The sequence below is a fragment of the Anopheles maculipalpis genome, chromosome 2RL (genome assembly GCF_943734695.1).
Source record: "Anopheles maculipalpis chromosome 2RL, idAnoMacuDA_375_x, whole genome shotgun sequence".
Classification (NCBI taxonomy): domain Eukaryota; kingdom Metazoa; phylum Arthropoda; class Insecta; order Diptera; family Culicidae; genus Anopheles; species Anopheles maculipalpis.
In genome coordinates, this window is record NC_064871.1 from 13,851,037 (window position 1) to 13,864,126 (window position 13,090).

Here is a 13,090-nt window from a genome sequence, read left to right on the forward strand (position 1 = left end):
TATTACACCGACCGCTGTGAGTCGTTTTGTCTAAATGGGTGCATTTTATTTCCCTGAAATTGTGTGCTGTGTGTGTGTTTCGGTTGCTTTTAATGGTGGTTTTTATCGGAACGGTTTCCATTACATTAAACTTTCAATGCTTCATTCCGACAGCTTTATTGTTGTGCTCAAGAAAATGATACTATGCGAAGAAGGATAGAGAATTGTTGCGATAAAAACGCAAAACAAAAACATAAAGCTGTACAATGTTAGTCAGCATAGAGGAAAAAGACTGAAAACTTTATTAAAAGTAATAGACAAGTAAGAACAACTAGTGTAAACAGTAAACAAGAAAATCAAATGCAGATGCGTGTACGAATCCCCAAACTACCATTCGTAAGAGAGGAAGCTTATGATACGATAATGTGCCATGTCCCGGTGCCCCAGTGCAAGGTGGGTAAAATTATACTTCAGATAAAAATCTGCTAGAGTAGAGATGGAAAATTGGCCGTGCATCATTGGTCAATGATAATAAAAAGTACCTCGTCACTGTTAGAATTTAAGTAAAAACCGAAACCTCGCTCTAAACGCCTTTAATGACACAGAAAAATACGCCAAAAAAGTGATAAGAGAAGAGATTAAAATTAGCTTACTAGCCTGCAACCCAAATTCGATGAAAATGTTTTAAAGATAAAAGATAGTGTTAGCTTTCCCCCAATGAAAATTGTCACGAAAAAAACAAAAATGGAACTAATAAAAAGGATGCTTTTTTTATGTGTGCTATCTGCCCAAAAACCGTGCATAGCGCTTACAATTCTAAACCATTCCGTGTTCTTACTGTGCTCCCCCATCATGCAAGGGAGCACGATCGTTGCTGGAGAAATTCAATCTATCTGCCCTTGAATTGTTGAGCTTGAAAAAGGGGTCCGAAAGTATGCATAGATTCTGTTGGTTTTCCTTCTTTTTTTGTTCTAAATAAAATTGTACTTTCCATTGTTTTTTTAATTGTTCTTCCTCTCTTCGTTCGATATAGAATGTATTAGTTGAAAACATTTTTCTTTAATTGAAGAAAAGTAGAGCGCCAAACCGCACACACGATTTCTTTCCTTTTTTTTCCTTTCTCTTTCTCTTACTATATAGCGCATACCTTTCCTTTCGGATCGTTTCAGTAGTCACTCTTTATGCATTTCGTATCCTGTCGTGTTGTCTTCTTATGTTTTTCTTCCTCCTTTTGTTATTGTTAGGTTTAACGATTTAAATATAATGTGTTTGATTTTTGTTTTCTTCTCCAAACACCTCCTTTTATAAATATGAACAAAACAATATAGCGTAATATAACTATAGCTTATAGTGAGTTGATAGATAGCTGGGACACATACGCACACACACACACAGTTTAGGTATAGAGTTGTCGTGTTATAGATCCGCGCCAAGACGTTACTGCATTCATAGCAAAGCATCCTTTGAATGGGGTTTTCCTTCTTAGTACATACGTCCCAATTAACTAACACACGCCGTGAACGCCGAATTGGAACGTTTTTGCCGTTTAGCTTTAGTGCATTGTGTTTTGTGCCACAACGGGTTCCTATCGTTTGTTTAGTGCGAGTAATTGTAATTCTAAAAAACCCCAAAGAAAACAAAAAACAAAAAGTTAGTAAAATAACACAATTATACGAAAGCCGTAAAGGTTGACGATCACAATGTCATTAATATCCTAACGAATTTATAGTTGTTTGTCTGTATGTATGTGTGTGCAAATGTAATGTGTGTACAGAGTATACAGTGGCAGAGACTTCGCTACGCTCATTCCGTTGTCTTGTTTGCTTTTCTTGTTACGTGTTTATATCGGGCGGGGTTGTTTTCTTCTTCTAATCGTTAATCGTTATTTAATTCATCAGCTCAGTTCATTTGTACTGTTGAAATGTATGCTTATTTTTATTTTTTTTTATGTAAGAATTTTGTTCTTTACTTAATTTGATCAATTTAGTCAGTATGTTAGACCGTGCTGTAGGACCCAGCGATAAGGCAACCTGTATCTAGTATACGTTTTAGATATATCCCTTTGCTGTCTTATTCGCTGCGTCATTTGTCTAATATGCTGATTATTTTGGAACCATTTATATAATAAGTTTTCCATGTAAAGAATGTGCTACATACTAGCGGTTTAGAGGCTTAGGACACGCATTTACTTTAAGAAGCATATGACATCTTTTGTTTTTCTGTCTATTTCTCTCTCCCTCACACTCTTTCTCTCTTATGCTCTCCAGTATCGTTCATGGTTGGTGGACGTTTGTAGTGCCACACTGTTGCGCTGTGGGTCTGTTAGTCGCACGGTGTATATGTGTTGTGTATGCAGTTAAAGCATTAAAGGACACACTCCCTCTGTGTAGTGCCATGGTCGCATCCACACCGCAAACCTAACTCTGCAAGGACGCTTTAGACAGGAATGGATGTGCAGTTGTTGAACTAGTGTAGATAAGGAAACATTCTATGCCAAGGCTATATCTAGTTTATCATAACCTTCGAAAGCGTATAGATAGACCACCATTTAAACCACATTATCCTTATCTCGCAGCGCGTGCATTTAATCCTGTTTTTTTGAAATTAGCCGTACGTGTAATATTGTCTATATGTTTAGCTACTCCCACCTTATCTAATGAATATTTATTGGGAAAAGAATAAATTTCTGTATCGGTAGTGTGCAAACTACGAGCGTGTATGTGTGCGTGTGTGTGTATGTGTATGTGTGGGGATGTTCGATAGTGAGATATAATTTAAAAAAAAGCGCAGTATATTCCACCTTAGAGCGCGCCCGGAGGATTATCCTCCACAAGCAGACACAAATCGAAAAGTTAATAACCGTGTGCGGCTCTCTAAGCGTTGTTCCATATGTGGGCTCTCATGTAATTATGCATTAATATGATTTAGTGTGTAGTTTGTACGGAAGCAAAGTGCGTTTCTAATTAACTATTGTTTATATAGGCACCGCATTTACTCACCTTATTTTATACCCTTTCTCTCTCTCTCTCTCTATATATATGCATACATTATTGCTGTACAGTACTCGAATCTAATTATTTTCGTTCTTATTCTTGGTTGTGTGTGTGTGTGTGTGTTTTTTTTTTCTTCATCCAAAGCTGGAAGTTTTAGTAATCATTCTTCAGAATAATATAAAAAAAAAACAAAGTAGTGTGAAAACAAAACCGTAAAATAACAGAAAGCGTAAAGCAAAGCAAACAAAACAGTAGTGTGTGCTATCATTAGTGTGAAAAAGCAAAAGGACTAAACAGTTTTCTCTAAAGCCCATCACATCAACGTAGAACTTATCCTCTAACTAGCGTATCTAGTAGTATTACTACCATTTCTACTACTATAGTGGCCGTTGTAGAGCAGAAGCGAAGAGTAAACGAAGGGATAAACGAGTGGAGTGAAATACTCCAAGTGTAATAAAATTGTGCCCTACCCACAAAAAAAAAACCCTTCTCCAGTACCGCTTTATCACTCTGTTGGTAGTGTAATTGTTGTGTGGCCGAATATATAGAGAGGAAGAAAAAAGGAGCAGCAGCAGCAGCAGCATCAGCACCGCCAGCAGCAGAAGAGGCTAAGGAAGGAGAACGGAAAAATGCTGTTTGAAAGTATGTCTGCCAAAATGTATCCCTACAATGTGCCTCCACCGCTACAAGGCCCAACGGCGGTTCCCGTACCGAACATAAGGTTTGTGCTACCTTTTTTTTCTTCTTGTTTTTGTTCCTTTGTATACCTTTTCTTCTTCCCACTTTTAGATATTTTAATATTTTTTTCTAAACTTTATTTATTTTACCTGTTTCAAATAACATATTTTACAAAAGAGTTTCATTTTTCTCTCATTTGGAATATTTATTTACTGTGTTTTGGGCTGAGTTTTTTTTTTTGGCGTAAAATTTCGTACTAAACCGTGTGAAATACTTCCTAACCACATCGGGGATTCTTATTGACTAATCTGCTTTAGTTTTATTTTTATTTACCTTTACGTTTGCACTAATTCTTTTCTTTTTCGTTTCTTCTTAAGTCACCATTGATTTTTTCCCTGTCTTTTGATGGTCTCACGTACGTGCTTTAAATGATTCTTGTTGAATATAAGCCTTCTTTGCTGCACCTTGATTTATTCGCATCCGATTTTTTCTCTCTCTATGTTGTGGTTTTGTGGCTCATTAGTTGATGGTCGGCATGATTTTGTTTTTGTTCGGTGCAAAATGCAAAATAAATTGTGGAATTGTGACGGAAGATCCTTGCATGAATGTACATAACGATCCTTCCCGTTAGTTAGGGTTTTTTTTATATTTTTCGATTTGTTATGAAGGGGTTTTGTTTGTAAACGTTTCTAAGCGAGCAATATCTTATTTTATTTCTAAAACGTTTGATCTCATTATAAGCAGTTCTTGAAGTTTCCTTCCATTCATGACCAGCTCAGTCCAAGTACATATTTTGCCAATATTAACAAAGCCCAGATATGCTTCCCTTTATTGGATTTGTGCTGCGTACGAAGTGCCATCGGTACGACTCCTGCAAAAGCACCAAAAGACGCTGATCCTCACTACCCCTCTTCACCCCCGGGAGTGCGTTGCTTGGTGCATGTTAATAAGCAACGCGAAGAAATAATTATTACTGAACCATCCTTTCCCCATGGCAGCTTCCCAGCTTCAATCTCTTCTAGCTACAACCGCATACTAATTGGATTTCACTGAAAAGTTTGTTCCTTTTTAGCACCGGTGGGGATGGTAGTAGTGTGTGTGGCTTGTGTTTGTGCAATGGTTTTGTGCAGGCGGCAATGTCATTACCGGCGATGCTAATGGCAACAGAAAAGCGTGAGGATTTTGCTGCAGTTTTCCCCTTTACTGCTACTTTTCTCCGAAGGTGTACAAACATTCGTTCCTTGCCCGCCATTTCTTTGGTAAAGTTTGTTAGGAAGATGTGAGTGTGGCGTGTAAATCCACTTTACAAATATGCTGCTTGAAACAGATAATTCGTTTGTTTTAACTTTACTCAGTACGACAAGCTTGACAAGCGATTGTACGGTACCAAGTAACAAAGTAGTAAAATTCCAATGAAGATAGAAAGTGTCCACACACAATTACATGGTTACAACAATGAAGGCACACAACTTTAAGAGTGAGGCAAAGAAACGAAATAGAGCAATTTAACTGTTGCTGACTGTGCGTCCTTCGCTGAGACAATTCCACACGTAATACGGACAGCCATAGCGAACCCCGAAAGCATTTGCAATCGAAATTACAGCACCCAAACCCAAGTGTCGGCTACCCTTGAACTAGTTGACACGGGCTCGGAAAAAGGCTTCGCGTGCGGTGCACATTTACATTGCCCTCCAGGCTCCAAGCGGTTCGCTTTTCACAAGCGAATGTGAAAACAATTTTCCATTCCATTTCGAAGCGGCTTTCCTTCGCATCGATGCCAAATCGATTAAACCATCTGCTGCCAGTCGTGTTGGAATTGCGCGAGAGTGCGTGCCGATCGAATGGTGAACAAATTGGATGGACAGAGTGGCAGAAATTGTGCTGCTAGTTGAGGATGATTTGCCTGTTTGTCCTTGCGGTTGGGCAAATGGTACATCGATTTAGGTTGGCTTTTTTGAGGGTTGTTTGCTTCAGGTGGCTATTGGTGTTCACCCCTAGGAAGATCTTCGAAACCTTGTTTTCCCTATGTCTGATGAGGAAAGCTAAGCTCTATATTGAGGTAGATGAAATTTACCTCTTTTCGTGTGTGGAATATGAAACAGAAAATGGTTTTACCTGACGGAATTCAACATCTTGGAAGGCCAATCGTATCCTTAAATGCGGAAGGGTCTTTTTGCTATTTTTTCTTATCTTTCCCGTGATCTTTTGCTGCTCATTATAACCCACCGGGATAGGAATGTGGTACCTGTGGACAGGATGTGGTTAAACGACCATGAAAAAGGAACTCAAGCATCTTTTTTTTGCCGAAAATTCCAAATAAACTGTTTGCTCCAACGTCGGAGGATTAAATGTAAAGACAAAACAGCTGAAACCAGCTTCTGTTTATTTGTCATCCTCGTACAATTAACTATCTCAACAACGGTCAACTCAAAAGACCCAACGCCCCCGCCCCCTAAAAATTGACAGTGACAAAGATCAATCGTATTGCTGCCAACTCATCATCGACTTTTGGCAGTGGCAAGAAGAAGAACTTGGCATCGTGCGATGGAAGGAAGAATCGAACCAACGCGCGTGTACGGTGCACGCAAAGATAAATTTAAACGAACTGCAAATTGTCTTCTAGTAAGCAGCTCCTCTTCTCGATCCGCTTTGTCCGGGCCGTGGGGCCACTGTCAGTCAGCCAGATTCTTCTCTGCGCGAATGTAAAGAACCACCGACCACGTGTTCTGCTGCGTCACGTTTCGTTCCTCGCCAATTCCGTCTTTCGGGCGTTCGGGGTTGTATCCGGTAGGAAAATCGTCGACCAGCTCATCAGTAGATCGAATCACAAAATATTCTCTCATTAACTGTTTGCTAAGGACGAACACTTTTAACTACAGGGTCAGATTATTCCTTTCCCCTGCTGCTGGGCTGGGCTGGTTCGTGGGGGCCGCATTAGGCACGAGGTGAGCGGTGAAGTAGTGGATCGGAGGAAACTTTTTATTGCAATCCCATTCTGCTGGGAGTTTGGTACCCCTCAAAATCATCACGGCTATAGTTAATGTTGCGTGTAGAGCGATGGTGTGTGTTTAGGCAAAGTGTAGTCTAGCGAAGAAGAAAAAAAAACCCCACAACGACGGTAGATTAGTTGCACGCCAATGCTGTCCGTAACGACTTTTTTTGTTCCCCGGGAGAATAGCTTCCTTCGAGTTTTGGTGCTAGAATTCGCATCGCGTCCAACAGTGTTTTTCTCGTCATGTTGAAGCTGATTTTTTGCCATTTGATTCTAGAAATGATTTGGTCAGAATAGCTCCAAGAGCAACACACATACACACACTCTTCTGAAGCGCTGTTCGATGCCACCATACAGCCACAAAGTTGTTTGTTTTTTTTTTGTAGTGCGAACCGAGATCGTTTCGATTCAAATCGGCGTGTTTTTTTTTCTTCTCCTACTTCTCTTAGTTTTTCTTCTTCAAGTTCTGTACCGAGTGCGGGCTTTCAGGGTTGTTGATTAAATTTCTTGATTTCCATAGCGTCATTCTTCGTCGTGAAACAGCACCCACCCTCCCCTTGGGAGTGGAGAGGGGGCGGATCCATGTGGAAGGAGTTACATCTCCGCAGCAAAGCGCGCAGAGCGATCACGGCCTCGGTCCTCGTTCAATGTCGTCGCTAACGATGCTCCGAAAAAGCGCGCATCGTTAAAGCTCGTTTGATGCTGGCGAACGCCAAGAACTACAAGCTCTTTTCTCTGTGGCTCATCTGTTCGGAAACGGGCAGGAAATACCACAAGACCACCAACCAATCTTGTCTAAACCGTGTACCAGTATGCTCCGGCGTTACTCTATAGCATACACGACGCTGTCTGGCGATGTGTGCGCCGGAGGAGGAACTCTCTGGTTGGTGCCTTCCTTAACCGCGCACGACGGATCTTTTTTTTTTTTTAGTACCGCTTCATTCACCTTGTTGAAGCCCAGCATTGACGATGAAGATGAGGTCTCACGCGCACACTATGGGCTGTGTGTGTGTGTGGAAGGAGCAGGAAGTTTGATGTAACTTTTTTATATGCGTTTTGAATGGCTTCCTTCAGCCTATCTACAGTATCCGCCATGCCGCTGGAAGCTGGAGCGAGAAACACGAGAACTTGGCTACACAAGAGCTACAGACTCGAGCGCTGAAAGGTCGTGTAAAGGCTGTTTTTTTTTGTTGGTGGGCCCGCGTGAAAGCCTTGTCCTCTGAGGGGTACCTGGGCGCTTTTCATAAATCCGCTTACATGCGATTCGTTTACTTTCTTGTCCCTTTTTGTGCCCCTAGAAGCATTGAGATTCTTTTCCCTGTTTTCTCGCTCCAACTATCGGCGATCGTTGCTCGGTGTATTTCGCTTCCATTGATTCACAAGAGATCCAGGTAAACGGGAAGCAGTATTCTTCATAGCCTGAAGATACCAACTAGCAATCTTTAAAGTTTACCCCAGAGAGCGGAGAAGTAAACTGAAAAAAAAACCGGAAAGATGAAACTAAAATCTCACTTCGAAAAAGCATGCACAGAATCAAAGTTTTCACGCGCAAGATAATTCAATAAGGCCAAGTATTATCAGGTAAATTTTAAATGTGTTTGCCCTTCGTCTGCTGAAGAACATTCACTTCAAACGAAAAAAAAATCTAATTAAATTAAAACAAGTCACCTCTCGTCTTCGAGCGCCACCAGCCGAGGGCACTTTCTAGCCTCGATTTTTCGATAATTACATTTGACAATTGAATTACCATCGACCCACCGTTCCTGGGCGGCGGCAACCCAGCGTTCGCACCGGGAAACTGTTGTGCATAAGAATCAAACACTTGATTATGATGACAAAGAGCGTTTGTGTCCCCGGCCACCCCTCGGGTTGGATCCACAGATAATAGTGACTCGTCAAGCTTTGGTTCGGCTATGGTTTGGCTGTAGATTATCTGTTCGTCGTGTAAAGCCCGCTGATGTGCTTGGGAAGAACATGGTTTTTGAAAATAATCCGTTTATGGATTGTTGCGCTCGCTAGTACAAAACGCGCGGTACCACGAGCTGTGATGGGACGTTCGAAAAACATCCCCGTTCCAGGAAGTGCTCAGTAATCAGTTTATCCAAGGATGGTTGCGTTTACGAGATTCGCAGAACATTAATGATGGAATCAGCACACCAGCAACAGCACCCCGTGTGTCTATGCGACACAACGACCATGACCATTGCCCATTCCGATGGTTTCTCCATCACCCATTTTGTGGTCAAGGACACTCCAAGAGAGCAAGCGAGTACCTGGGTCCGTTGTTAAAAAAGCTGCCTTTATTTTTGTGCCACTCGGTGGGGTGGTTGGACCTGTTGGACGACGGGCCTAATTCACTACCTGTGCGAAAAGGTTCCCAAGAGATGTGTGTGTGTGTGTGTGTGTGTGTGTGTGTGTGTGTGTGTGTGTGCGTTTCGAAGAACGACTTTAGGGAAGGCCACAATAATTGGTGCCCTAGCTTAGGCTGTGGCTAACTGCTCGTTCCGACGACCTTCTGCACGGAGGTAACAATTTCCCAATCACCCGAATGCTTCTTTATCTTAGCCTACCTTTGTGGTACAGTTTAAGAGCCTTCAACTTCCCAACCCCGCTTCCCTTCCCTCGCCGCCGTACGTATTGAATGGCAAGAATTTCAATCAAGTTTCGAAGGTTGTGAAACCAACGAACCCACGACAGCCCGGCTTCTGTGGGGAATAAAGTGCCGATGTTTGTGCTTGTGAAGGTTGCAGTGCAAGTCGCGTAAACGCTAAAGGAAGCCTTCGCCCAGGGGGAAGGAGGAGTGTGTGCATACGGTGAGGGGGTTCCATGAACCTTTATAAACATTCACCCCACAAGAAGCGTGTGGTTCGTTTGCTGTTGTTTGGGTGGATGAGTTTGTAGTAAAATTTACGCGCTTACGCGTTTCCCCGTGTGGCACTTAACCTCTGCCCCAAAGACGTCTTCAAGAGCCTGCGAGTGCAAGCAAAAAGGCTCCTCACAACCACCTCCAACTCCAACAAACGATTTCCGCGTCTTGTGTCCGTGTTCGATCGGCTCGTTTCGCGCATATTCACGGTTTTTTTTCGATCTATTCCTCTGTATCCACTGTTCAGCTTATGTTACGCCTTTTTTTTTTTGTTGTTGTATGCATACAGAATCAGATCAGAAATCCGCATGCGGTGACGACTACTAGCAGTGTTGGTGGTGGTGGTGGTGGTCTAGCGGATAATCAACGGAATCGCGTTCCGTTCACGCGCGAAGTCAACGTCTGGTTCGTGCGCAATGCTGCTGAAGGAAAACGGGTAGGGGATAGAAGTTACAGTCACTGAGACTCGCGCGGGGATTAAACGTGATGAGGTGCTTGAAGCTTGATACACACATTCACCTGGTGTGCCCCCTCCGGTGGGGATGACTGGGGTGGGGTGTTTCGGAGATGCCGGTTGGGCTTCAAAATTGCGCACTTGGAGCTCTGAACTGAGCGTTTTGAAGAAGGAAGCAGCGAACGGTCTCTGTGGTTATATTTGCAGCTGTACGGGAAATCACGTTTTCAAACCACATCGTCAATGGAGTAGTGTGAGAACTGTGCTAGTAGTAGTAGTAGTGGTAGTAGTAGTAGCTGTGGCAGGTAACGATATGTGCGTACAGTGTGTAACACATTTTAGTTCCTTGGGGGAAATAAAATCCTTGAGCAAGTACGTAACTTCGTCTAGCTGCTTTTAGAATAATGGCCGCCCAGGCTTAAAGGTTAGGGAATTAAAAAATATTTAGAAGATGTTGTCACAACCTCTCACTTCTTTGTTTACTACAGAGAGATTAAATTGATTCACCTCTACGAGGGCAAGTGATTTATAGTTACGTGAAGTCTCTGACGACTTGGAGTCGCTTAAGACTTTAGCCAATAAATTATACAATTTTAGCGACATTTTTAATAAAATTTTTGGGTTTTTGTCAACAAAAACTTAGTGATTTCTATTGGTTAGTGTTAAGAGTCAAAACATATGTAAAAAACCTGGCTTATGTCTTCATAGACCTCTCTGGCCAAAACGGTTCCGTATAGTTCCCAAACTCGATAGTAGAATATGTCACATTTTTTCGATTACAACTGTTCGTTGGATTCATGCAGCGAAAACTCTTGTATACTTATTGTCCACTATGCTATGCAGCCGTACACTGTCTCTACTCTAAAGCCACGAACCACGACACCACCCTAGCTACGGAAGGGCGCGCTTGTTAGTAATATCTACGCCTAGGCGCGTTGCGCCATCAGAAACCCGATGTCATAGGGTTTCCAACGGGGGAGGTGAGAGTGAGGGTTGCATATCCAATTCCTTACCCTCCCATCTCATTCCCCCCCTTTTCCCATCTCCCCTCCCGGTCACAATAAACAAATGGCGGTTCGAATGGTTTCCGTCTGCGAACTTAATATCTGCGACGCACGACGAAGCCTCATTTCCCGGGTTTTTGGTTGTCATCCACCGAGGGCTGCTCCTTGTGGTAGTGGTGTGTGACGGCGAGTTGAGTGTGGGTGCTTTGTTTACTAGCAACCCTGAGGGCAAACGTGTCTGTGTGGCCCCTTTGCTTTCCCTTTGCGCAATCTCCCAATAAGAACACATAAATACGTACACACACACAAACACATTCAGTTTTATGCTAATTTTATTTGCCCCAACATAAATCCACTTTTTTTTTTGTTGCTGTTGCGTTGCTGCTTTACTTACAAATCCCTGCAAAATCCTCCTTCCAGACACATTAGTTTAAGTTTCTCCCACGAGGTTTGCTTGCACAAATCGCAAAGTAGGCGGCGCGCGAGCGAGGGAAAATTGTCCTTTGAGTGGAACGGAGAGGGAGTTTTCCATACGCGCTCGGTAAGCAGATGTCTGGTACGATCAATACTTTTACTATGCCACTACTACTACAAAGCTACGAGGGACTGCTACTATTATTAGGTTCCCAATTCGTGCGACGAATTTCCTAAGCGTGCCTGTTAGTGCCAATGAACTTAAACTGTTTCAACGCTCCTTGCTGTGCGGAACGTCTTATTCCAATGTGGCCAATGTGTTACTGTCAAACGTAAACCCCTTCCTTTTGGTTGGCCGTTGATTGGAAGTCTAAAAGCTTTCGGAAAGTTCACCATTTTTGTGTGACTTTGTTCACTTCTTGGGGGGGCTTGGGGGAACGATTAAATAGCAAAAGTGCTGGCTGATTTTTTTCTTCTTTTGGTTCCAACTTTTCCGTGTCCAATAGCAGTTTTCTTCTGTGCTCCGAGGGTGGTGAAAATTTCCTGCCTCTTCCCCCGCCACTCCCTTAGACAATCTCACCCGCCAGGGAGAAGCCACATTCAATCAAGTTTGCAAACCGAGAGCGCGCGTTGTTAGGCGTAAACGGAAAATGTGTTTCCTTTCCGTTTTCGATCCGGACTTCTGTTTTTTTTATGTGTGTGACTTTGTACTGGATGGATCCCAGAAGAAAAGTAATCGTTGCCGAAGTCACGTTTTCTGTGTTTTCTTTTTTTTTTATTGGAATTAGCCCGAATGCTCCCGGGCACGATGATGACTTTCGATCGATTTTATTCTTGCCCAAAGTGAAAACACACGGGTAGAGGAGGTAGAGAGGCTTTACTTTGGTTTTTATTGATTGCTTTACTAACTTCAGCTCCACTCCAGATCGCACTCGCTCTCGCACCCGCTGCTGCTTCATCACATCTCACCAGCTCAATCGAAGTGTAGCAAGTCTACCTTGCTCCAAATTGTTGCCAACTAACACCCTGCGAAAGGTTACGGCGGGGGTCGTCGTCGGCGTATTTTGTATGATGCTTCGAGCTGTTTTGCTTGCTGCCTACTCCTGCTGCAGTTCCGAATTAGCACCCATCGACCATCCTTCTTCAATATGAAGCTTTCGACCGGTGTTACGGTTGTTAAAGTTCGTCGTAAAGTTGTGTGTTTTTTTTTTTAGTTGCTTCTACTGCTCCCCGAATATAATTACATCAAACCCATGCTTTCGGTGCGAATTAAAACACACATACACACACACACACACACACTTGCGCAGAAGTTGAGGGGGAAGATTTCGGGCGAGATATGTTGCCCTTTCGTGTAGAGGGCACAGCACAAAGTTGTGCGTGCTCTTATTAGTGTGATTCTTTTGTTGGGTCGATTTATGCTAGACGCCACCCATCATCCCACCCCCTCCTGCCAGGAGTGGTTGTGGAGAACGGACCAGGCAGTGGAGGCAGTGGAGGTTGATACAAAGCAGACTGCAAAAAGCTGCCAGACCTTGAGCGGTGGTTTCACGTCACGTGTACGCGAATGGGAGGAAGGGATGTGTGGCATTGAAAGGAGATCTGAAGAGAATGGTAGAGAGCTGGGTGGGAGTTTTGAATTAAGATAAACGGTGTTATTATTATCGTTTTCCTAGATGTGTCGACAGAGCTGAGCGGCGAAGATTGTTG

General features: G+C 42.9%; 3 protein-coding genes across 5 annotated transcripts in view; 2 read left to right on the top strand and 1 right to left on the bottom strand.

Annotated features, from left to right (window-relative positions):
• The window catches only part of LOC126558879 (uncharacterized), a 553,494-nt gene that overhangs the window by 408,698 nt on the left and 131,706 nt on the right, over nucleotides 1–13,090 (bottom strand). The gene's annotated exons all lie outside the window — the stretch shown is intronic.
• Nucleotides 1–13,090, top strand: part of LOC126558878 (uncharacterized) — a 521,842-nt gene that overhangs the window by 363,199 nt on the left and 145,553 nt on the right. The gene's annotated exons all lie outside the window — the stretch shown is intronic.
• The window catches only part of LOC126557570 (RNA-binding protein Musashi homolog Rbp6), a 236,002-nt gene continuing 226,503 nt past the window's right edge, over nucleotides 3,592–13,090 (top strand). For all 3 annotated transcript variants that reach the window (XM_050213382.1, XM_050213381.1, XM_050213383.1), the window contains exon 1: nucleotides 3,592–3,693. In XM_050213382.1, the coding sequence (XP_050069339.1) occupies nucleotides 3,602–3,693 (92 nt within the window). In that variant the 5' untranslated portion in view covers nucleotides 3,592–3,601. The remainder of the gene's footprint in view (nucleotides 3,694–13,090) is intronic.